The sequence below is a fragment of the Heterocephalus glaber genome, unplaced genomic scaffold (genome assembly GCF_053883595.1).
Source record: "Heterocephalus glaber isolate CG9 unplaced genomic scaffold, H.glaber_assembly_v1.0 deba00001760, whole genome shotgun sequence".
NCBI lineage: Eukaryota > Metazoa > Chordata > Mammalia > Rodentia > Bathyergidae > Heterocephalus > Heterocephalus glaber.
Window position 1 is genome coordinate 5,547,529 of NW_028258457.1, and position 25,301 is coordinate 5,572,829.

The 25,301-nt window shown below is 54.6% G+C and overlaps 1 protein-coding gene across 4 annotated transcripts; it reads right to left on the minus strand.

Annotated features, from left to right (window-relative positions):
- Nucleotides 1–1,655: 1,655 nt before the first annotated feature.
- Nucleotides 1,656–23,877, minus strand: Map2k2 (mitogen-activated protein kinase kinase 2). Of its 4 annotated transcripts, none has more exons than XM_004865770.4 (11): nucleotides 23,524–23,877; nucleotides 20,202–20,412; nucleotides 12,888–13,034; nucleotides 7,718–7,795; nucleotides 7,177–7,228; nucleotides 6,972–7,096; nucleotides 5,901–6,114; nucleotides 3,861–3,925; nucleotides 3,041–3,102; nucleotides 2,126–2,171; nucleotides 1,656–1,982 (listed from the first exon to the last, which is right to left on the minus strand). In XM_004865770.4, exons 1-11 carry the CDS (start codon nucleotides 23,613–23,615, stop codon nucleotides 1,872–1,874), a joined length of 1,203 nt encoding a protein of 400 aa, XP_004865827.2. In that variant the 5' UTR covers nucleotides 23,616–23,877; the 3' UTR covers nucleotides 1,656–1,871. The 4 variants fall into 4 exon arrangements, with proteins under 4 accessions (XP_004865827.2, XP_004865826.2, XP_087057847.1 ...); XM_004865769.4 differs by having other exon boundaries at nucleotides 1,656–2,003; nucleotides 23,524–23,864; XM_087201721.1 differs by having other exon boundaries at nucleotides 7,035–7,096; nucleotides 23,524–23,836.
- Nucleotides 23,878–25,301: the final 1,424 nt, after the last annotated feature.

A 25,301-nucleotide genomic window follows, 5' to 3' on the forward strand; every position in this document is an offset into this window, starting at 1 on the left:
AAGTAAAATGCATCAATAAAAACATCCATATTGGAAAAACAGTGAAATGAGTTTCAATAAATCCATTATGTGGGCACACTGGTGTCCCACCTGCCCGTGACTCTAATTGTTCAAGCGACCTGATGGCAGGTCACATACTGTGTGGCCAGAGTGCATGGCACACTGGGCTGGGCTGGGCACTGTGGAAGTTAGGGTCTTCTGGCTGCTGCCTGCACTCTAGGACGCAGGCAGGCACACATGGTCAGGGAGCGTTACCTTACTTTGTATGGGGATGGAACCCAGGCCCCTTATACTGATCTCCATGCCCAGCCCTTTTTATATTTTATTCTAAGACAGGGTCTAAGTTGCCCAGGCTGGCCTCGAACTTGCCATTCTGTCTCAGCTACCCAGAGTGCTGGGATTATAGATGTGAACCACACCTATTTTTTTTTTTTAGACAGTGTCTCATTATTTAATATCGACCAGCCCTAAACTTGTGATCCTTCTGCCTGTCTCTAGAAGTTTGGGCCACCCCACCTGGCTTCATGCTATTTAGGATGAAAATCTGAGCTGAAAATAGCTGGCGATGCCAAAACATCAAAGCCAGGTGTGGGGATCCACACCTGTCATCCCAGCCCTCTGGGAGGCTGAGGCAGGAGGATCACAAGTTCCAGCCTATCTGGGGAAATTAGCAACTGAGACCATGTCTCAGGATAAAAAGGGTTGGGGATGCAGTTCAGTGCAAAGGCCCTGGGTTCCACCCAGCACCCTAAGGAAATAAATAAGTGAACAGAACCTGAGGATGTGGGGACCCTACTGTATCTGACCTCTCATGACCTTTCCCCCTCACGAGGAATCTCAAATAGGGCTCAGGATCTCACCTACAGTATCGTACACTTTTTTGGTCTAAGTGTTGGAAATCTGGAAAGTGGTTTGAATCTGTCTGCAGGGACGCCCAATGTGCACACAGACACACACCCCTAGAAGGGTCTCTTCTGGAGGCAAAGACCGGCCAGCGGCTCCCTGTGGACCAGAAGCCCCGGCTTCTGCAGAGGACCGCAGGGGCCCAGCCAGCCTGCTCTGCAGCCAGCAAAGCTACTTCTGGTCCCCAGGAAGCATGGTGGGCTGGGAGGGGCCCTCTAGGTCTGTGGGAGAGGCAGGGCTTCAGCAACCTGGGGACCCCAGGGCAGGGTCTTCCAGGAACCCCAAGGCCCTGGAAGTAGGATGAGACCTCATCCCTTGTCTTTAGCCAGCTGTGGCCTCGAGGTTCCAGGTGTGAGGATGCGGGGCTGGGAGAGGAGGTGGCAGGCGCCCACCAGGTTAGATCGTCAGAGTGGCTGCAAGTGCAGGGGAGGCAGGCCCTGCTTATCTGCCAGATCTGCCAGGTTTCGACCGCAAAGGGCTGGAAACCAGCGCTTCCTCTCTGCAGAGCCGCGTCAGCTCTGGGGGATGGGGTCCCCTGGGACAGTGAGGCAGCAGGGGACCGGGCTCCTCCCCATGGGCGGGTGTGCAGGTGGCAGAGCACTCTCCATGGAGACCAGGCCGGAGTCTCGGGCCCCCGCCAGCCCTGTCCCTTGTGCTGGTCCCCTCCGGCTCCCCAGCCCCAGCCAGCTGCTTGCAACCCTGAGGCTGAGTCAGGGAAACAAAGGCGACAAAGAACCAGAGTGGGCGTGATGTGCGGTTTCTTCCCATTTTGTTTCATTGTGTTTAGACCTAAGGAAGCAGGGTCCCGATGACCCCGATGACAGCAGGCACGCATCACCCCTCCCCTGGGGACACAGACACCAAGGCTCTTGGGGTGGAGGGCAAGAAGCACAGGCCTGTCCTGGCTGGGCCAGAGCACGGCGGCCCAGATGCCAGGAGAGGTGGCTGGCGGGATGAGGCAGGCGCTGTCACACAGCAGTGCGCGTCGGTGTGCTGGGCTGGTTGAGGCGCAGGGTTCTGCACAGCCAGCCGGCGAAGTCCACCTCTTCCACCTCGGAGCGCTTGATGAAGGTGTGGTTCTGCGAGGGAGGAAGGGAGGGCTGCCGAGGGGACGAGGGAAAGGAAGAGCTGCCAGGCAGAGGGCCAGCTCTGGGCTCCTCTGGTGACGGCACCGGAGCAGGGGTCCCTCTCCCAGGACGGCTGGAGGCTCCCGAGCTCTTACCATGAGCATCTTCAGGTCCGCGCGCTCCGCTGGGTTCTTAATGAGGCTGGGGATGAGGACAAAGACAGTCAGGGGTGCCACACAGGCCAGCGCCAGGCCCATCGGAAGGCTCTGGCACCTGGCCTTGCCTGGACAGACAATGGGTCCCTCGCTGCCCTGGGGAGGGCCTGGAGGGTCTGAGGAAGGGAGAAGGCAGGAAACCCCGCTGCCCATCACTAGTGCTGCAGCTACCACAGCTCAATTCCTAATAAAACCCATGCTTGGCGTCCAGCATCAAAATGGAACTTTATCCTTCAAAAAAGCAGAACTTTCAGCAGTTTTGCAGCTCAAATCAGCTCAGGGCCAAAGGCTCTTCAGCCATAGAGATGCACTGTGGCCAGGTGTGGTGGCCCATGTCAGTAATTCCAACACTTGGAAGGCTGAGGCAGGAGGATTGCAGATTCAAGCCATGCCTGGGCTACTTAATGAGACCTTGTCTCAAAATACAAAGGGCTGCGATCTAGCTAAGTGCAAAGGCCCTAGATTCAATCCTGAGTACAGCAAGAAAAAAAGAAAAATGACAGAAAAAATCTACACAGAGACAGGGATGTTTACTGCGCTGCTAGACAGTTGTGCAAAGGGCCTGTGGTGCCCTTCCCCACCCAAGAGTGCCTGATGGGTGCCACCCTCGGACCCTGCATGTGTGCACAAAGCCCTGCTACAGATCCCACTGGGTCCTTCGAGGGAGGCTCCCTCAAAACCTGCTGGCTTGGCAGCATTGGGACTGCAGCCATTAGAAGCAGGGATTAGGAGCCGCCGGGGGCCTTTGGGTCACACAGGGCCTGAAATCTGGTTTGCAGGGGGTCTGCCGTGGACCACCCGGGACTCCTGCCGCTGCATTCGGGTCTGAGTGGGTGGCTGGGGTGTATACCTTACCATTTATTTACAAACTCCTGGAAGTCCAGGCTGAACACGCCATGGGGCAGCTTGGGCGGTGGCTGTAGGGAGAGTAGTAGGCGGTCAGCCATGTGGGCCTGGGCACCTGGCCCCTCCCGGCCACCCTGTGCAGGGGACAATCCCTTTGGGGCTTCAAGTCTGTGCCGCAGTCTCCCAGGGCAGCAGACGACTGGAACTGTATGGAGGGGCCGCCGGCTTTGGGCTGGCCTGGTCACATGTCCCAGGGCGGGGGCCGTTGGACAGGTGGCTACTGTGGTGCAGGGCCAGCCCTACCACTCGGGCGAGGCCCCGTGGCCTCCCTAGGAGGACGTGCCTGCTGAGCCTTGGCATCACTGCCAGGTGCAGGAGACCTGTGTCCTCACCTCTCCCCACCCTGCTCTGTCGCCACCTCGTCTCCAGCCAGGGCCAAGCCCCAAGCTGTCCTGGCTCTCCCCAGCTCCCAGGGAGGGGTGGCCACAGAGAAGTGATCAGCCTAGGCCTGGGTCCCCTCTTCACATTGTGTGCTGTCTGTGCAAGGGGATAGCCAGCTGCACCCTTGGCGGGGCTTGGAGGGTGAGCAGCAGGGGACCTACAGAACACGAGACCAGGGAGTCCCTGACTGAGAGCCGGTAGGGGCAGAACTTGGGCGTGGCCTGGCTCCCACATACAGTGTTTGGGCACCGGCACATGTGTCTCCCTGGGAGATGGCTGTGGTGCGAAAACTGGGTTCCTCTTCATTTTAACAAATCCCTTGGAAGCCTGTCTCAACACCTGGGAGGGTGAGGCAGGAGGATCTCAAGATCAAGCACTGGGCACGCACCTCATTCACGATGTAGTCTAGCAGCTCGAAGATGGCCATGGCGGGCCGGCTGTCCATCCCATGACCTGCACAAAAGGGGACAGAAAAGGGGGTGAGGTGGACAGATGACAGCCCCACTCCTGTGGTGGTGGGAGGTCTGAGTATACCAGGTGCTACTGTCCCTATAGAGGCCTCTACTAGTGACAGAGTCCCCCGGCCTGGCCCTTGGGACTGACTTCATCTCCAGGGAGCGACTTCTCTGCTAAGCCAGCCCCTCCATGAATCACCAACCAAACAAAAGAGCCAGGTGTGGTGGTGTGCATGCCTGTCTTCCCAGCACTCTGGGAGGCTGAGGCAGGAGGGTTGCAAGTTTGAGTCCAGCTTGGGCAACTCAGACCCTGTCTCAAAATAAAAAATAAAAAAGGACTGGGAATGTAGCTCAGGGAAAGGCCCTGAGTTCAATCCTCAGCCCTGAAAATGAAAAAAAAAAAGAGCCCAAACAAGCAGGAACATTTTCGAGAAGTCAAACACTTGGCCTGGCGCCGCTTCCGGGCAGTTCCAGAGTTATCCCCCTGCACCATGGTGCCCCAGGCTGGGCGGGGGAGGGGGCTGGCTGCAAGCAAGGACAGCAGAGTGACCTTGCACAGAGCTGCTGCTGGTGACAGCACAGAGCCCAGAAGCCACCTTAGAATGGGGGTGGCTGACCCCTGTCCGAGACCCAGCTGGCCGGGTCAGGGTTTGGCAGCTGGACTTCATCTCCTGCCCGTCCTGACTCAGGCATGCTGGCTGGGGAAGGTGCCACTGTGGGGTGGCCCAGACACCCCCACAAAGCTGGCCTCCCCAAAGACGGAGCTAGGCACCATCTGGGAGTGCGGCAGGGAGGGGCTGGGACCAGCCAAGGATGAGGAGCTGGCACCTCTCCCCTGGGGTGAGGCTGAGACACCTGAAGGGTCTGTCCTCACTTCAGGACAAGAAAGAAACGGGCTGGCCCAGACTGTCACAGTCACCACAGCCCGGGCACAGTAGTGTACACCTCAAATCCAGCACTATGGGAGACTGAGGCAGGAAGACTGCAAGTTGGAGGCAGCCATTGGGCAACTCAAAACTAAAAATAAAAAAGGGTTGGGGATGTCACTCCATGCAAAGGCCCTGGGTTCAATCCCCAGTACTGGAAACAAAAGAAAAAAAGAAAATGATCTCTCAGGACCCCAGGAGCCGCTCCACCTTCCGAGAGCTCCCTGCAGGCTCCCAGTGTGGTGAAGTGAGTGGCATGAGCGTCTCTGGAGATGGGATGAGACTGGGCTGGCTGCTCTGAGTGAGGGCTGCTCCCCTCCAGGTTAAGTTTTTGCATGGGGCCGAACTCCAGCAGCCCCCAAGGTCCTGCTTAGTAAATTTTGGAGTGCGGGGCTCCCTGGAAGGTGGGGCCCAAACAGCCACATGTCCACCATTGAAGGTAGCAGGGGGGGTGCTCCGTGGACAATTATTTTCCTGTATGTTTGAATGTCTTCTCTGCTTCCTTTTTTTTGTTTGTTTGAGACAAGGTCTCACTATGGAGCCCAAGCTGGCCTCAAACTCTTGGCGATCCTCCTGCCTCAGTCTCCCCAGTGCTGAGATTACAGGCGTGTGCCACCACTCCTGGCTCCCTTTTTTTTTCTGTTGTGGTGCTGGAGATGGAACCTGGAGCTTCCCACTGGCCAGTAAGTACTCAGCACTGAGCCACACCCTGGCCTCCTTTTAACCGTTTTCATGATAAATGCTGGAAAAGCCAGCCGGTCAGTCAGCGAGTGGGAGAGCAGCCACAGTCCAGATCCCTCCAGCTGGGCACAACAGGTGTGGACGTGCTGGCCACACCAGGTCTGGGTGCTCAGGGCCTCCAGCTCTGTCCCCAGAAACCCCTGACCATCTGAGGACTGCTGACCAGGCTGCCACGGTCCCAGGGGACAGGTGGCGGGCGCTGAGCAGGGCCAGAGGAGGCAGCTGCCATCTTTCCATCCTGCACAGTGTTCCTGCCTGCAGGGTCACAGCCCGCCCACCCTGACGGACCGGATGTCTGGGGCCTACCGCTGATGGGGCGTCCAGGGGGCCGGGGCCGTGGTGAGATGCTCTGGGGCTGTCCTTCAGCGCTGTCAAGCATTGGCCGGCCGAAGATGGCCTCCAGCTCCTTGGTGTCGGGTGGGGGGATGGGGTACCTGCCGATGGACAGCTCCACCAGGGACAGCCCCATGCTCCAGATGTCCGACTGCACCGAGTAGTGTGTGCCCTGTAGCCGCTCCGGCTGTCGGGAGAGACAGGGCAGGGCTGGGGAGGGTTGGCAGCTGCAGCCTGAGGGCCAGGGAGCCCGCTGGCCCTGCTCTGGATCCAGCCGCCCTCTTTCCATGGCTACAGACTAAAGAGATGGAGGACAGCAAAGCCACATCCCCGCCCGCAGCACTTTTGGGGACATGACCTTGGGATGAGGCTCCAGGCTGGCACTGAAGTGGCTCTTTAGAAGCCCATCGCTGAGCATGGTGGCACACACCTGTCATCCCAGCACTGAGGCTGAGCTAGGAGGATCACTGTGAGTTTGAGGCCAACCTGGGCTACATAGCGAGTTCAAGGCCAGCTTGAACTATATAGGGAGAGCCTGTCTCAAAAAAAAAAAAAAAAAAAAAGTCCATGCGCAGCCCAGCTGGTGGCACACACCTATAATCTCAGCACTCTGGGAGGCTGAGGCAGGAGGATTGCAACTCTTGGTGTAGCCTGAGAAACTTACTGATTTAGCGAGACCCTGTCTCAAAATAAAGAAAAAGGGCTGAGGATGGAGCTCAGTGCAAAGGCCTTGGGTTCAATGTCTAGTCCAAAAAAAAGCCCATGTACATAGCACTTTTGGCAGAGGGTGACCTCCCATGGAAGGCCAAGGATGCCTCCTTTCTGTGGCCACCCAGCACCTCCTCCCGTGAGCCACCTGCAGGGTCCCAGCTCCCCATCATTTCCCACAACACCCAGGCCCTGAGGTCTGTTTGGAAATGAACCCTGGATGGATGGCACCTCCCCAAGGGACTTGAGGTGAAAGAAGTGCACAGAGGGGAAGCCTGATGGATGCAGAGAACAGCATGCAGGGAAGGCGGCTGCTGGCTGTGGGTGAGGACTCACAGACATGTAGGACCGAGTCCCCACGAAGGAGTTGGCCATGGAGTCGATGAGCTGCCCGCTCACCCCAAAGTCACACAGCTTGATCTCCCCTCGAGAGTTGACCAGGATGTTGGAGGGCTTCACGTCTGGGGACAGGTGATCGGGGTTGAAGGCGGCCTGCCCAGCACCACCTGGCCACTGGGCTGGGCTTGTGGGGACTCCTTACCTCGGTGCATGATCTGGTGCTTCTCCCGGAGGTATGCCAGGCCCCGGAGTACCTGTGGGCCAAGGGGAGGGTGACGGGTGGCGAAGTGGGGCTCCCACCCTGTTGGACCCCAGCAGACCCAAGTGGCCATAGCATCTGGGCCTGGCTGAGGCCAGGACACAGCCAAGTGACAGGCCACCCCTGGCCGTGAGTAAACGAGCTGCCTGGTCCTCACATAACCCCATGGCAGCCCTGCATGATCAGGGCCTCCGTGTGACAGAGGAGAGGCTGAGTGCATACCTGGCATTCCAGCACTTTGGGAGGCTAAGGCAGGAGAATCGCAAGTTGGAGCCCAGCCTGGGCAACTTAAAGAGACCCTGTCTCAATCAGGCACTAAATAAAAAGGCTGAGCATGTAGCTCAGTTCAAAGGCCCTGGGTTCAATGCCCAGTACCACCCAAACACACAGAAAGTAGAAAGCCTTTGGACTTGGGCAGGGAGTGCAGGACTGGCCTGGAGCGGAGGCCCAGGCTCAATGCACAGGGCAAGCCTGGGAGACTCACCGCAATGCTGACTTTCCCCAGGATTTCTTCAGGGATCCGCTTGGCTTCTTTCAGCACCTGGTCCAGGGAGCCGCCGTCCTGGGAGGCACAGGGAGATGCTGCTGTGATGGGAGTGGGGAGGGATGGGTGGGCAGCATCCCCAGAGGGAAGCCAGGTGGTAGGTACAGTCATGAGGTGCTGCCCTGGGCTGGGGTGAGGTGGCCATTCTGCTACAGGCTGCGCAAGCCAGGCCAGGTTCACCCACAGCCTTGGCAAAGGCCACCTGAGGACACAGAGAAGGGATAGGCCCAGAGCACCTGTGGACCTGTGCACTCTGTAAAGGAAAGAGGGACTGCCAGGGTCAGGACCCAAGCCAAGACCTGGCTCCTCGGCCCAGTTCCCACGTCCTGCAAACCAGCTGCAGAGTCACTGGGCTGGGAGGCAGCGGCCACGTCCAGTGTGGCTTCCCATCCTCCCAAGGCCCCTACTCCCATCAAGGGGATAAGACACCGGCCTGATGCCCAAGGGCCCTGCAGAACAGTGCCCACAAAGGTGAGGACTGGATACAGGGGCACGGAGGCCCCTCCCTATTTCCCACATGCCCACTCGCCACCGTGCCAGCATCCCGCAGATCACCACCTGGTCAGTGCCCCTCAAAACCTGGGGTGTGACCCCAAATCCACCTGTTGAACAAGGAGACAGATACAAAGTGTCTGGCATGGGCTGGCTGGCAGTCTCCCTGGGAACCAAAGCCACATGTCACCTGCCCGACCACCTGCAGGGCCAGCCCCAGGACATAAGGAGGTGACGTGGGCACCTTTGGCTGCGGGCCAGACGCCTGCCGCCTCTGTGCTCCACAGACAGAAAACCAGAATCCAGGAGGTGAAGTTGGGGAGCTGGAACTGTCCCCACAGCACTTCCCTGGGACTCCACAGCATCCTGGCTTCCTGGGACATTTCACTTCAGTTGGGGAAAAGAGCCAGGAAAGGGACCTGTGTCCCCTCTCCGGCCCAAGGAAGCTCTGAGGCCCCTGGAACCCACAGGTGACCCTGCCAAGCAGCTCTGGGTGGAAGGTGACAGTCACATGGGCAAATGGACTGTGGGTGTGGCCTAGGCTGGGGAGCCGGGGAGGAACCAAGCCAGCCATGCTTCCAGGGAGCCAGTCGAGCCGGGTGAGCAGGGAGTGCCCTGTCGGGGCTGTGGACAGAACCCAGGGCCTTGCCACTGAGCTACAGCCCCAGCCTTTTGATTTTTCCTTTTCTTTTGAGACAGAGTCTTGCTAAGTTACTACCTTGCCCAGACTGGGCTTGAACTCTTGATTCTCCTGCCTTAGCCAGGATTACTGCCTTTGGTTTTTTGTTTGTTTTTGTGTTTTCTGACACAGGACATGTAGCCCAGGATGGCCTTGAAATCACAGTGATCCTCCTGCCTCAGTATCTCAGTGCCGTACCACACCCAGCTTGTTCTTTGTTTCTAACAACCTTAGAATTTTTTAAAAACCTTGGTTTTACTTTAAAACTGCTCTCTGACACACCTTCTCTCATTCGAAACTGTTCCCAGAGTTGCAACAAATGTCAGCTGGAAGAATGGAAGAAGAGATGGAGGACATGCACTGGGAGGTGACACCGGGTTGGGACTCTCCTGAGGGTCACAGGCTTCTCCCTGGCCAAGGGGCTAAGGGTGGGTGCCCAGGGCACTGAGGGTGCTGAGCAGTGCCCCAGGCCTCCACCACCCCACACCAGGAGCTCCTGACAGCTACACGTGTCCCCAGACAGGGCCCAGTGTCCCCTGGGGGCAGGACAGCCCTGGTGAGACCCTGACCTACAGCTAAAATACCCTGAGGGCAGCAGGATGAGCGGTCGGCCTGAGTCACAGGGCAGGATGTGACATCAGAGATTTGGCAACCAGGGCTCTGTGACCCTGAATCTCACTGTGTGACCAGGCACTTTGCTCTGTGTGTTTCAAATGCTCTTCAAATTGTACTGCTACTCAGCAGGCAGTGCGAGAGTACAATTCCTCCCTTCCTCAACCTCTCTCTGTCTCTCTCGTGGTTCTGTGGGTTAAACCCAAAGCCTCTGCACTGAACTACATCCCTAACTCTCCCTCTGTTTCTTTCTCTCTTAAATTTACTTTGAGACAAGGTCTCAATAAGTCAGTTGACTGCCCAGGCTGGCCTCGAGCTCTCAGTGATCCTCCTGCCTCAGACTCACAGAATGGTGGGATTACAAGTGTGTACCACCACGCCCATCAAGAGTCAAGACAAATACACAAATGGGCTCACATCAGTGTGTGCTCACATTTCCCCACTGGCCTTGCACACTTAGTAATGTGCTTTGGGGGTGTTCTCAGCACACAGGCTGGTTTCACTCGATAGCAAGAGGTGGCTGTGTCCTCCCATGCCTCCCTGCATAGGAGGGAACACTTCCTCCACAGACCAGACCAGACCCAAGAAATGCTGTGTGGGGCCTCTGTGTGCTCAGTATGTGGGTGGCCACCTGCATGTGCTCCTGTCATCTCACTGCCTGCTGGGGTCAGCCTGAGGTTTTCCACAGGGACCCAACCAGCCCTGCTGTTCCTAAGCTCCAGTCGCCAAGAGGTGCTGGCAGGGTGGGGTGAGTTCCTGTATCAAGTCCTGACTGCCCATGATGCCACAGTTTAGACCTGGGGGTCCCCAAGGCCACGTGCTGGAGGCTGGTCTCCTAGGAAGTGGGGCCTAGTGGGTGATCTTCAGGTCACCCCTTGTGGGGGACAGTGGGACCCTGGCCCCTTCTCTTCCTCTCTTGCTTCCTGGCCATGAGGGGAATGTTTCTGCTCCACCAGACCCTCCTGCCACAACAGACTGCTGCCACAAGTTTAAAAGCAGTGCAGGGGCCGGGGATTTAGCTTAGTGGCACCATGCCTGCCTCGAAAGTTCAAGGTCCTGAGTTTGATCCCTGGTACCAAGGAAAAAAAAAAAGCTGAGGCTGAGGCAGGAGGATCACAAGTTTGAGCCTCGCCTAAGTGTATGTAACATATTGTATTGTGATTAGTTATATCAATCAATAAGTACTATTATAAATACTAACTGTAGGTATTATTATTTTTAATGAGAAGGCCCTTTATAATTAGGAGCTTTTTCTAGTAGGCTGGAGTTGAACTCTAGAAACTGGAAATGAGAGACAATATACACATGGGCTTTGCTGGGACAGAGGTGGAACCTCCTCTTAAATTAGGGACAGTCTAGTTGGGTGTGGTGGTGCATGCCTGTAATCCCAACAATCAGGGGGCTGAAGTAGGAGGATACCATGAGTTTCAGGCCGGCCTGGACTACACAGCGAGACTCTGTCTCAAAACTAACCAAAAAAGGGGGCCGGGGATGTAGCTCAGTAGCACCGTGCCTGCCTGGAGAGCACAAGGTCCTGAGTTCAATCCCTGGTAACAACAACAACAAAAAGATTAGGAGTATTGCTATGGCCTGGGGGTAGCTTGTCCCCTATAAAACTGTGGAAGTGGGTCTCTAATGGAGCAGTGCCAAGCGGAGGTGGGAGAGACTGGGCCAGGGAAAGCCCTGATTACAGAGCAAGCCGTGCCCCATGCCCTCACTTCTGCAGGAGCCCAGCTCCCGCCTCCCACTGTCCAGTGTCATGATGAGCCTTGAAGCCCTCCTGGAAGCTGGCAGACACCTTGCCACACTCCTGGCCTCCTGGCTCCCAGAACTGGACACCGCATAATCCTTCTCCAGTGTAAGTCAGCTGCCTGTGGTCTTCCATCCCAGCAACAGAAAAGGGAGCATGATAGGTGCTAACAAGCAGGTGGCACACGCTGGGAAAGGTGGAGAAGAGCTGGGGGTGACAAACCCACACGGGGCACTGGGGACAGCAGCAAGACCAGGGTTGTCACCTGTTTAACACTCTGCAGGTGCTGGGCACCACCTGAGGCCTAGCCCACCCTGACCACAGCCTGATGGACACTAACACCAACCTCAGGCCACACAGGAAGCCATGGGGCCTGGGCCTGAGGTCACGAGGCGGGCTTAGCCCCCCCTGGTTCCCCCCAGTGAGGAAAAAGCTTGGGATCGAGAAGGGCAAAGGGATCCCTCCAGATTGGCCTGGCCTCACACGCCAACCCTCGCCAGTGCTTCGAGATCAGCAGCCTCTGTGCTTTGTAATAATCACAAATCCTAACAGTAGGAAGCAGGGGTGTGCAGAGCATGCCCCTCTTTAAAAAATTATTTGCTCGTTCATTCATTCATTCAGTCTGAGGATGGAAACTAGGGCCTTGAGCATGTCAGGCAAGTTGAGCAGCATCCCCAGCCCTTTTTATTTATTTATTTAGTTTAAGACAGGATCTCACTAAGAGGCTGGGTTCAAACTTATGACTCTCCTGCCTCAGCCTCCCAGAGTGCTGGGATGAGGACATGCCCCAGCACACCTGGCCCACGTGCACACTGTACATATGGCTTCCTGTCCCAAATGCCGGGCATCACCATGAAGCAGAAGTCCACAGGTCCTGAGAGGGGCCTGTGGCTCCACAGTGGTGGCGACATTGGCTGGCACACAAGGTGGGGGGCAGGATGTAAAGTTCTCCTCTCCTGCAGGGAAGAAGGCCTCAGGGAGCAGGCACTGCAACCCCCAGAGCCCTCTCCCCTCCCTCTGCCTTTGGCCCTCCGAGACCCGAGGACTGTGCAGACACCCCATCCCCAGGGAGTCAGGGTGGAGGCTGGGGCCCCACAGCTAAGAGGGGCTCTTGCTCAAACTCATTTCCTGCCTTCCTCACAAAGCCGTCACCGAGGGCTTCACGTGGAACTGTGACCTGACCCTAGCCGACAGCTACCGCATCCTGGTTTTGCAAGGAGAGCTGGCGGCATGGCTGCTACCTGCTGCCACGGTCTGCATGTGTGGCGGGGGGCGGCACTTCCTCTGGGCAGTGGTCGCTGACCACTTCTGCTTTTGGTGCACTCGATCCCACCCAGTTCGAGGCTTCATAGCCACCAGGGGTGCAGAAAGACAGGTGTCTGCACCCCCACCCAAGCCTGAGACCCCACCCAGGCAGGCTGTCTAAACAGCTCCTGAGGTGCCCACTTCCCTTGGAGGGAACAGCAGCAGCTTTACCGTCCCAGGCACACTCGTCCTGAGTCCTGAGTCCCGTCGAGGCCTGGTCTCTAGGCTGCAAGGTACCTGCCCCACCCTCACCCAGCGGCCCTGCCCCTCACCATGTGCTCCATGCAGATGCTGATCTCCCCGTCGCTGTAGAAGGCCCCGTAAAAGCCCACAATGTAGGGTGAGTTGCACTCGTGCAGCACCTGCAGCTCTCGGATGATCTGGTTGCGGATGGCTGGCTTGATCTCCAGGTGGATGAGCTGCAATGGCAAGGAGGCTGGGGCGCTCAGGGGTGCCATGAAACAGAGGGCAAGGTGGGTGGCTGTTGGTCTTCACAAGGCCAATCAGGACCAACCCAGCTGCTGGTAAGGCCACTTCCAGGTGTGTGCCCAACCAAACCTCTGCCATCAAGGCCCATGATGTCACCCTCCATGACAGCAAAAGGGGACAATCCACATTCTAAAAACAGGTGGATGATGGACCATCACTCGGCCAGGAAAAGAAGGCTGTGGATGGACCTTGAGGATACTGTGCTCAGTGAGAGACACCAGACACAAGAGGACACAGCAGGGGCTCCATGGACAGGAAACGCCCAGGACAGGCAACTCCAGAAACAGGAAGTGGACTCGGGGGTGCTGGAGCTGTGAAGGAGATGGGTGACTGTTCATGGAGACAAACAGGGCTTCCTTCTGGGTTGGTGGAAATGTTCTAAAATTGACTGTGGTAATAGATACACAATACTGTAAATATCCTAAAAAAGAAAAGCCTTTGAGCTGGATGTGATGGTTCACTCCTGTAATCCCAGTATTCAGAGGCTGAGGCAGGAGGACTGCACATTTGAGCCCAGCCTGGGCAACACAGAAACCTAACAAACCCTATCCCAAAATAAAAAGTAAAAAAAGACCTCAGAATATAGCTCAGTGCGAGGGCCTTGGATCCATCGCTGGTACTGAAACAAAACAAAACTCCAAGAGCTATATACGTTAAAAGTGGTCCACTAGGGGCGGGGATTTAGCTCAGTGGTTCCGCTGCCTGCCTCGCAAGCTCAAGGTCCCGAGTTCAATGCCTGGTACAAAAAAAAAAAAAAAAAAAAAAAAAAAGTGGTCCACTGGGCAGTCTGTGAGTTATATCTCAACAAGCTGTCAAACCCAGCTGCCTCAGATGCCACAGACAAAGGCAGGCCGGCCTCCTTTCCTCCAGACTGAGACCTGGCCTCAGGGTCCCTCCAGAGGCTTCTAACTGCCGCTCCACTGGAGCCCACGTGGACAGAGAACTGCCATCAAACTTACCACCCTTCCAAATGTAGGAAGCCAAAGGAGCCCCTGGAGACTCAGAAAAGATGGGATAAAAACGCCACAAGCCACCCCCAGCCACCAAGCCCAAGGGAAGGAGAACCCTGGCACTGTGGGGAGGACCTGGGCCAGGTGAGGCTCAGGGGCGCCAGCTGTGGCAGACTCCCCTCCTCTGCCGGGGAGGTGAGGCGGGGGGCGGTGTCTACAGCGTTCACCCACTGCTCAGACACCTGCAGTCAGGTCTGAGAGAGAGCAACTGAGGGGGCGTGTGCTCTGCAGCAGAGCAAACTGGGTCAAACACCACGAGGGCACACATCACCTCGGTGCCGGACGGCAGCACAAAGGTGACACTGGGGGCAGCTCTACAAGGACACCGCCCTTAGGAGTCACCAAAGGGACGAGGTGAGGGACAAAGAGCTGCCTGTCAGAGGGCACCAGGGGCTGGTGCAGCATTTGGGGGCAGAGAGGCTGAGCGTGTCTGTGACAAGGGGTGTCCAGGGAGCGCCGGGACCTCCCTGCCCTTCCCCAGTCAGATCCTCATGGCTTTGGTTTGTGATTGGCACATGCTGAACATTCAAAAGGGCACCAGGAGAGCGCTCCACAGGCTCAAGGGGCTGCAAAAAGCTGGCCGGTGGGTGGGCAGTGTGGACAGTCCAGGGCAGCAATGTCCAAGGAGATACAGTGCAAGCCCAGCATTTAATTATAAACCCCTTAAAAAAGGCCATTGTGGTGGCACGTGCCTGTAATCCCAGCACTCTGGGAGGCTGAGGCAGGCTGAGTGCAGCCTGGACAACTTAGCAAGACTCTGACTCAAAATATATAAAAAGGGCTGAGCTGGGCACAGTGGTGCACGCCTGTAATCCCAGCACTCAGGAGACTGAGAAGTTTGAGGCTAGTCTTGGCTACATAGTGAATTCAAGGTCAGCCTGAAATGCATAGCAAGACCCTGACTCAAAAAACAAAACAAAACAAAGCTCAAGGTCTTGAGTTCGATCCCCAGTACAAAAAAAAGGTCTCATTTACTATTATTATTTTTGGTACTGGGGATGGAATTTAGGACCTTGTGCTTTCGAGGCAGGTGAGGTGCCACTGAGCTAAATTCCCCTGGCGCAAAAAAATAAAAAGGGCTAGAAGAGTAGATCAGAGGGAAGGTTCTCTAATATAAGTGAGTAAATAAAAATCATCTAAGAGTGGCGTGCATCTATAATCCCAGCACTCGGTAGGCTGAGGCAGGAAGATTGCTGCAAGTTCAAGGCCAGCCTAAACTACTTAGTAAGACCCTGTCTCAAAACAAAAACAAAAACAAACAAAAACCCCACCAAGAGGAGTGATTTCATTTCACCCATAGGTTGGGCATTTCTAATCTGAAAACCTAAAACTTTGTTTTGCAGCACTTGGTGGTGGTAGCTGGTGGAACCCATAGTCTTGCACATGCCTGGAGACGCTGACCACATCCCCAGTCACCTCTGAGCACTGATGTGACACTCAAGCAGTTTAGGATTTTGGAGCATTCTGGATTAGGAAAGATGGGAGCTGGGGACATAACTGCCTGGCAAGTTCAAGGTCCTGAGTTTGATTCCCAGTACTGAGGAAAAAAAAAAAAAGAAGAAAGAAAGAATGGATTAGGAAAGCTAAAGTTACAAAAGCTATGCAAATATTCTAAACTCCAAAAAAGTATCCTGGTAGGGCACGGTGGCACATGCCTGTTATCCTAGCACTCAAGAGGCTGAGCAGGAAGATCACAGTGAGTTCGAGGCTAGCCTGGACTACATAGTGAGACTGTTTCAAACAAAACAAACAAGACACCCAAACTGGAAAAACTTCTGGTCCCAACCATGGGATTCTATCCCTGTATTTTACTGAACCCAATATATCAAAGAATTACTACTTTTTTTTTTTTCCTTATTTTTGGCAGTGCTGGGGATGGAATCCAGGGCCTTTGCACTGAGCTACATCTCCAGGGCTTTGTATTTTGTTTTTGTTTTTTTCAGACAGGGTCTCTATTTGTAATTCAAGCTGGTCTTGAACTCACTATGCAGGGATTTGGCTCCTCTGGCTCACAGGAGTACACAGGAAGAAATCAAAGGCCACAGTAGAGAGTACTATGTAGTCCAGGCTGACCTCAAATTTGCAATCCTCCTGCCTCAGCTTCCCAAGTACTGGAATTACAAGCGTGTGGCACCACACCTGGCAAGCCCTTTTTGTATTTTTTTTTCATATATATATATATATATATATATATATATATATATTTTTTTTTTTTTTTTTTGGTACCGGGGATCGAACTTGGATCCTTGAGCTTTCGAGGCAGGTGGCAGAACCACTGAGCTAAATCCCCGGCCTTTCATTTTTATATTTTATTGCTTTAAACTATGGGAAATCTTTGGTAAAAATAAAGACAATAAAATTTTCACAGTAACTTAACACAAAGCAAGCTCTTTGTATTTTGTGACAAGATCTCCATACATCACCAAATTGCCTACACTGGGTTGGAACTTGTAATCTTCCTCCTTCAGCCTCCCAGGCAGCTGGGATTACAGGCATTCAGCATCAACCTGGCCACTCTAGCCCTTTTTATTTATTATTATTTTTTTTTTTTTGGTACCGAGGATCAAACTCGGGTCCTCAGCTTGCGAGGTAGGCGCCAGAACCACTGAGCTAAATCCCTGGCCCAAGCCCTTTTTATTTTAAAGACTGTTTTTTTGTTTGTTTGTTTTTTGTTTTGGTACCAAGGATCGTACTCGGGACCTTGTGCTTGTGAAGCAGGTGGCAGAACCACTGAGCTAAATCCCTGGCCCGTTTTTCATTTTATTTTAAAAATTTGAGACAGGGACTCCCTAAGTTGCCTGGGCTGGCCTTGAACATTATTATTATTATTATTATTATTTCTGATAGGGTTTGCTGAAATCATTATGTAGTCCCTCTAACATGCAGTGATCCTCCTGCCTCAACCTCCCAAGTGCTAGGATTACAGGTGTGCACCACTGTACCTGGCCATGTCCCACTTTAGAACTACTGTTTAGACGTGAGATCAGTGTAAAAATATCAAAGAGACTCTTTCACATTAACCTGTGGACCTTGGGTGTGCTCTGCTTACCCGCATGCCTTGATGGCAGTGGCTGTGTCTCAGGGTCTGGTGGCCCCATCTGACCAGGGGCCACTATAGTCCCAGCCTAGCTCTGACCAGGAATGTGAAAGAAGCCAGAGACTAAACAGTGTGAGGACTCAGAGAGCACATGAGGCTTTATAAGACCTTGTCTCAAAACATAAAAAGGGGGCCGGGGATTTAGCTCAGTGGTTCCGCCTCCTGCCTCAAAAGCACAAGGTCCCAAGTTCGATCCCTGGTAGCCCCCCCCCCAAAAAAAACCAAAAACCTAAAAAGGGCTGGAGAGATAGCTCGGTGCAAAGGCCCTGGGTTCATTCAATCTCTGGTACTTAAAAAAAGCTCATATTGCTGCACCCTGGCCCTTCCGGGTACAAACTCTAAAAGGGGGAAAAGGACTTTCCTGGTCACAGCAAGCCACAGGAGGGAGGGAGCAGGCCAGATGCTCCCCCTACCCCAGGCTGGGTCTGGCATGATCACAGCCACATCCTAAATCACAGGTCGCAGACCCACAGCTCGGGAGCTGGGATCTGGATGCCAGAAGTGTGACTGGCACCGTATTTGCAAACATTCATAGTTATCAAAAATGGCAAGTGGCGGCCACCAGGGCCTGTACAGGAGCCTCCTCTCTGGGCTGGAAACTTCCCACTCTCCCTGACTTGATGCCTGTCCACAGTGGGCGCAGTAATACAATCTGGGGACCACCCTGTGTGGCCCGATGCAGGAAGCCAGCAAGGAGATAGGCTGAGAACTGCAGTGCAATGGATTCTGGATGCTTGGCCCTGAGAGCTGTCACTGCGTCGGGGTCCAGGTCAAGGGTCCTAGAGAGTCTGCACCCATTCCAGACCCTGACTCAACTGGGCCTTGGGTTTCTGACCCATATAGTGGAACTGCATTTTTGTCCTCCTGTACTGAGGACTGAGTCCAGGGCCTTCACATGGAGGTATATCCCCAACCCTTTTTAAATTTTTTATTTTGAGACAGGTCTCGCTAAGTCACTAAGTTGCCCAGGCTGTGTATGAACTTGCAATCTTCCTGCCTCAGCCTCCTAGTGCGCTGGGAAAACAGGCATGAGGCACCGTGGCCAGCTATGATCTAGATTTAAAGGAGAAAACATGAGGAGCCAGCATCTGCTGTGGTACGGGGCTGTCCTTTGCAAAAGGGGGGTAGCAGTTAGTGCCCCTGAGCGTGCTGTGTGACTGGCATTCTGGACCTGGGCAGACGAGCACAGGATTAGGGGGTCATGGCTGGAGAACCAGGCCTCCTTGGGGACAAAGGGACTGAAAGAAGCCCAAGTGCAAAACAGATACACACTAAGGTCTTTGCTGATCTCTCCTGCCTCAAGGGATGCAGGAATTTGGCTCCTTCAGCTCACAGGAGTACACAGGAAAGGACCAAAGGCCACAGCAGAGAGCAGGAACATTTACAGACAAGGAAAATTCAAGTGCAGTTTCCTTGAGCTTTGTTGATCTGCTGGGCTTGGTAAGCAGGTCACACAGCCCAGAATAATCTTCTCAATCCAAGTGGACGCTGGTCTGGTGGGTCCACGCTCCCCCACTCCTGCTCCACGCTGCATCTGGAGCTCTGGTTCCCACATCCTTGTGCCTCTCCCCCGCACTGCTGGGTGGGAGACACAGGCCACCCACCTCCCTGCACATCAGGGTCCACCCAAAAGACCCCTTGACCACCTGATCGGGCCCCAGTGTGCATACTGACTGGCGCTGTCCTCAGGGTCCCTGACGCCCTGTGAGTCCAGATTGGCGCGCAGGGCAGGGCAGGCCCAAGACTTCCCAGGCTGCACCAGCTGGGCAAAGACTGCCCACATGGAAGGGGCAGAAATAAAAAGTGCTGGGCTATGGATTTGGGGGTGTGGTCGGGAGTGCTCTAGAGGCTGGAAAAAACATCTACAGAATTAAATCCCCACAGAGACCCATGGGGAGCAGGACAGAGCTCAAGGGACACTGAGGCCTGTGCAGCCCACGGGGACTGCAGGGTGATGGGCTGTGGCCCAGGATCACACTGGAGCTGGGCAGTTGGTCAATGCAAAGTCCTCGCGCTTATGTTTAGGAGCCACTGTCTCCAAAGGATCACACTCTCTTTGTGTCAACTCCCTAGCCCTCCTGGGATTCTTCTCCATCACAGAGTAGAGAGGCTGGCCCGGAGCCAGTGTGGGCAGGCAGGCAGGCGGGTGGGTAGTGTCAGGGTGTGCGAATGCCACAGACAGGTGACTGTCACAGACTGGGCCATGGGGCCATGTTTGCTCAAACCCCATGCTAGATACCTAGATAGTCCCTGTAAGGTCTTTCTCATTAAGTTGCTAAGTTGCCCAGGGTGGGCTCAAACTTGCAGTTCTCCTGCCTCAGCCTCCCAGGGTGCTGACATCATAGGTGTGCACCACCCTGCCTGACAAGAAGATCTCAGTGGGCCAGGGATTTAGCTCAGTGGCACTGTACCTGCCTTGCAGGAGCAAGGTCCTGAGTTCAATCCCCAGTGCCACCAAAAAAAAAAAAGAAAAGAAAAAAAGGTCTTCTCAGATGTGATGAACACTTAAATCAGAAGACTCGGGTTAACGCAGGTGACTCTGTGATGTGGTGGGCCTCATCTAAGCAGGCGAAGGTCACAAGAAAAGAGCGAGGCCTTGGGACTCCAGCGGAAACATAAGCTATTCCTTGGGGCTCCAGTCTGCCAGCATGGCCTACACAGTGCACACCCACCAGACACCATGATCTTGTGAGCCAACTCCTGTCTCTTTCAGGCTGGGCGTGTGGCTCAGCGGTGAGCGCTTCCTAATGAGGCCCTGGGTTCCATTCCCCCAGCACACACAACCTACTGACTCCATCTCTCAGGAAGTCCTCACTGAGAAGCTGGAAATGGCTTTTTCTGGGGTCTAAGGATCCTTGGACCAGCCAGTGGGACAGGAGACCTGGCCGCTTCTTGAACCTCTTTCCTGTTTCCCATGCACCTGTCCTTACCACACACCCAGCACAGAGCATGGGTGGGTGGCCTGTGGCCCTACACACATCTCTGCTCACCTTCCGAGCCATGATGAGGCCTGACGGTCTGTGCTGGACCTTGGTGACCACACCGCCATTGCCAGCTCCCAGCTCTGAGATCCGTTCGAAGTCATCGTCCTTGAGCTCACCGACCTTGGCCTTCTGGGTGAGGAAAGCCTCAAGCCGCTTCTTCTGCTGCTCATCTAGTTCCAGCTCCTCCAACTTCTTTTGCAGGTCCACTAGGTTCGCCCTGCAGGTAGCCCAGGGACCAGGGTCAGCAGGGACCTCTCAGACCCCAAGGTGACTCCACCCAGCTGGGACCTCCACACAGTGGCTCTGTGCCAGGCCCTGAGAGGATGGAAGGGACAGGGACCTGATTCCTACACTCAACAGCTTACTAGCTAGCAGGAAAGTACTCTACCCCGAATCCTTTTCACTTTTTATTCTGAGGCAGGGTCTCGCTGAGGCACTGAGTTGCCCTGGCTGGGCTTGAACTTTCGGCCTGTCTTCACCCGGGATGGGGAGTGAGTATCTGCAGTGGCTTCAGAGAAAAGAACCAGAAGCAAGTGTAGAAAACAAACTGCACCACCCGTACAGGAACATGAACTAAAAGGTGGGCACTGGAGGGAAGGCTGAGGGGGGAAGAACTTAAACAGTGTAGATGATTTCGGAGCATTAAGTACAACCAGCATGCTCCTGCCATGTCCTTTCACACTACTATTAAAGGTATGTGTAGAACAATAGGGACGCAGTTCTCGAGCCCAAACAGAGCCAGATGTGCTTGTGCACGCTAGTCATCCCAGCGGTCTGGGAGGCTGAGCCAGGAAGTTCGCAAGGTCAAGGCTAGCCTGGGCAACTTAGTAAGACCCTGTCTCTAAATAAAAAATAAAAAAAGGGCTGGGGGTGTAACTCAGTGCAAAGGCCCTGGATTCCATCCCCAGTACCGCACACAAATAAATTTCAATGTGCAATTGATATAAAAACATTAATGCTTGCTGATTTTAATTTTTTTGTACTAAGTCTGAAATCCAGAATTGTCACAGCATGCTTCCCATCCTCTTGAACTTGGCCATGGCTGCCTCTTCACACAGGAAGGGCTGACTGCACTCAGGCTATGGAGCACACAGCAGCAGATCTAAGTTCAGGTCTCTACAGGAGAACAGGTGCCTCCAGGGGTCCTGGTCACCAAGGTTTGCTGCCCTTGAGGAGATGCCAGCAGGGCAGGGCAGGAGGGAGGGTGTTCTGACAGGATGCTTCCAGTCCCAAAGCTCCACCATCATCCACTTAAGAGTCCTGAGCCAAGGGACACACAGACCAGAGCAGACATAACCAGCTGCCTGGTGAAGTCACCAGAGCTGGTGCTACAATGAGCTGGCTGGCAGGCACCCCTTTTGGGTGGGGGGCATCTCGCTGCACTCTATCACCTGGGGAGGTAGTCTTACAGGGTCACAGCCCAGATAGGAAGAGCAGGCCTGCAGGGTCTAAGTACTTTGCCAGAGGTCACATACCAGGAAGACCCTGAGCCAGGGCCAGGAGCCTGAGCAAGTGCCTGTGGCACACACCTATTCAACAAAGACCCGGATGTTGCAATGCCAAGATACTGACAGGTACAAGAGAGGGACGGAGGAATGAGTATGAGTGAATGAAAGAATGCATTATTCACTGCAGGGCTGATGAGGCAGCGCTGATGTGACATCAATGATTCGTCCGAAGCCAGCTGGTTAATCCACCTTCAACATGATGGAGACTCAACTGGAGCCCTCTATGTATAAATAAAAACAACCAGAGTCCCCAGGCTGGTTCCTCTGCAGAGGGAACTCTTGTAGGGACAGATATCAGGAACCATGCAAAAGAAAATCTTGGGCAAGAGGAGCTCATTTCTTACACAGTCGGGAAGTGAATTTTTAAAATTTATTTTGCAGTACTAGAGATTGAACCCAGGGCCTTTGTACTGAGCCCCAGCCTATTTTTAATTCTTCTTGTTTGTTTTTTGAGATAGGGTCTAGCTATGTAGCCCAGGAGGCCTCAAACTTACCATATAGCCCAAATTGGCCTCTAACTTACAGCGATCCTCCTACCTCAGCCTCATCAGAGCTGGGATTATAGGTCTGAGCTACAACCCCTAGTTTTATCTTTATTTTGAGATGCAATCTCAAATTGCCCAGGCTGTGTTTGAACTTGTGATCCTCCTGCCTCAGCCTCCCAGTGTGCTGTGATTACAGGTGTAGGACACACCTGCTGAACATGGCCCCATGTCTGACTGTGATGCTGTTTACTCACATACACATGTATCAAGAGTCCCTACCTCATCTGGGTTGAGTGGTTAAGATCACCAAACATGTTCTCATGGAGACACTCCACAAACACCCTGGCCAGTGTGGCGGGCTGGTTAGATATCACTGTGGCATGACCCAGCTCCCCCTAACCCTCAGGGACCCCTGTTTACTACCATTTCACTACCTAGGATACTCCTCACCCATCTTTTTCCCTACAGGTATCTCCCTTACCCATCTGGACCCCCCTCACCCCTCTTTTCCCTGCAGGGATCTCCGGACGCTGATCTCATTACTCAGGAACCCTGACCTGGTCCTGTCCACTCAGACATACCCACCACCCCGATTTTGCTACTGCAGGACCTCTCAGCCCAAGTCACTCACTGGGGACCACTCACCCCCTCCTGTCCTCTCAGACACTTCCCTCACCCTCATTTTACTATTGTGGGACCACCCAACCCCCTTTAGCAATTCAGGAGGGGCCCCTTGCACCCATCTTTTCCTACAGGGGCCTCCCTGCTCTGATCTCATTATTCAGTTATCCCTTCACCTCATCCTCTCTTCCCAGGGGATCCCGAACCCTGTCTCCATCTCATCACTCAGGGACCCTTCATCCTATTCTTCCCCCCGGAGGAGCCCAGATCCTAATACATTTCTCAGAACCCCCACCATCCCCTTCTCTACTCCCAGAACCCCCACCGCCTCCACCTCATCACTCAGGGACCCCCTCACCCTGTCATCTCCTCTCCTGCATCCCCAGATCACCCTGATTTCCCTACTCAGGGACCCCACAGCCTGTCTTCTCCCTGTAGTGCCCTCCTCTGGGACCCCTCATTTCCCGGCTCAGGGACCGGGCCCTGACTCTCCCTGCAGAGGCCTGCAGCACCCGGACCTCTCCTCCCAAGGACCCCATCACCCTAATCTCGCTGCTTTGGGATCTCACCCATTTCTCCCTGCAAGGGCCCCCTTCCTACTCAGCACCCCCTCCCCTGTCTCCTCCCAGCAATCCCTGTCACTCGGATCTCCTCGCTCAGGCCACCCCCGACCCTGGCCCCAGTCCCCGAGGGTCGCGCCCGCCCGCCACTCACTCTGAGGCGCCCTCGCTGGTGGGGGACGGGCCCTCGGCGACGGCGGGGTTGATGGTGAGCGCCGGCAGCACCGGCTTTCTCCGGGCCAGCATCGGGGCTCCGCGGGCCGGCGGCGGTGGCGCCTCTAGCCGGGGCCCATAGGGGGCGGGCCGCGAGCGGGCGGAGCCGACGCGAGCCCGGGGCTGGGGCCGCGGCCTAGGGCGGCGCCGAGGAGGCCAGGGACGGGCGGGCCGGCAGACCAGGACGGGGGGAGGGGGGGGCACCTAGCGTGCCGGGGCCGAGGTAAAAGGGCCGCTGACGCTGCCGGGAGGCCGAAGGAGAAGAGGGGACAGCAGGAGATCGCGCGCCGGACTCTCGCGAGAGCGAACGAACGCCGCAAGCCGCGACGGGCCCCGCCCCTCAGATGCAGCGGGTGCGCAGGCGTGGAGCCAGCCTCCCCAAAAAGAAACGGGCAGAGAGTGGCTGGAGGAGGTGTTGGGAGCGTGCGCACTCGCTCGCTCGCGCTCTCGTAGCCCTGGTGCGCGCGTGCGTGCGCCTGGGGGCGGGGCTGAGTTTGTGAGCGCGGACAGGTGGCCGGGCTGCGGAGAGGCTGGATCCCCCAAGTCGCTGGGTGTTAAGGACCCGGGCTGAGGGAGCCGGGAAAATCTCTGAAGTTGTGGGAGCGTCACCCATCTTCAATTTAGACTTTCTGTTTTTGTACTGGAGATTGAACCCAAAGCCTTTGCACTGAGCTCCATCCCAGCCCTTTTTTATTTTGAAACAGGGTCTTGCTAAATCGCTGGGTGCCCAGGCTGGACTCGAGCTTGTTATCCTCCTGTTTCGGCCTCCCAGAGTGCTGGGGTGACAGGCGTGAGCCATCGCTTGAATTTGTTCTTTCCCAAATACAGATGCAAACTCGCACCATCACCTTATTATCAGCTACTCTTGTTCTGTCATGAGGAGATAACTTTAGAACATTTACGATTTAAATTTTTTTTTATCGACAAAATTGCATGTATGTATTTTGTTCATGCTGAAATATTTGTACTGCAAAATAAACGAATGTTTAACATATATATAATATTTATATGGTTTAGGGGCATTAAGTACATTTTTGGGGTTGTGGAGTCATTATTACCATTGATTTCCAGAACTTTCTCATCATCCCAAAATGAAACTCTAGCTTCACTAAATACTAATTCCCTATCCTCCCCAGACCATGATGCCCCATTCTATTTTTGTTTGTTTGTTTGTTTGTTTGTTTAAAGGTAGTGTCTCACTATGTAGTTCAGGCTGGCCTTGAACTCACAGTGATCCTCCTGCCTCAGCCTCCTAAGTCCAGGTGTGTACCACCATTCCTGGCTCTCCAGCCCTCCCCAAGTAGTTACTAAGTTTATTCTTTTATCAGTTTGCAGAGTCCTTTATGGCCAGGTCCTGGTACAGAATAGAAGCTGGTAAGGTAGCTGGGTGGTGGGCACTTGTCTAGCAGAATGGGACCCTAGGTTGAAAAATGAAGTACATAATACACATATATTATCCATAATTGCAAAATACAGCTGTTCTCTAAGAAGTGCAAAGGTGTAGCCACAGCTGTGTTCTGGGGGAAAGTGTAGACGAGCAGATTTTCACAATGTGGAATTTGTACCTGTCCTTGGTCCCCACCCCACAGATCAGGGGACACTCACCTGGCCTCAGAGATAGCCTTACTTTTCCTAACTCTGGGTGTGTTCCTGATTACTTCCTTCCTGCCCACATTTCATTTGATTTTCACTTGGCTGTATATAAACGTTTTTTTATTG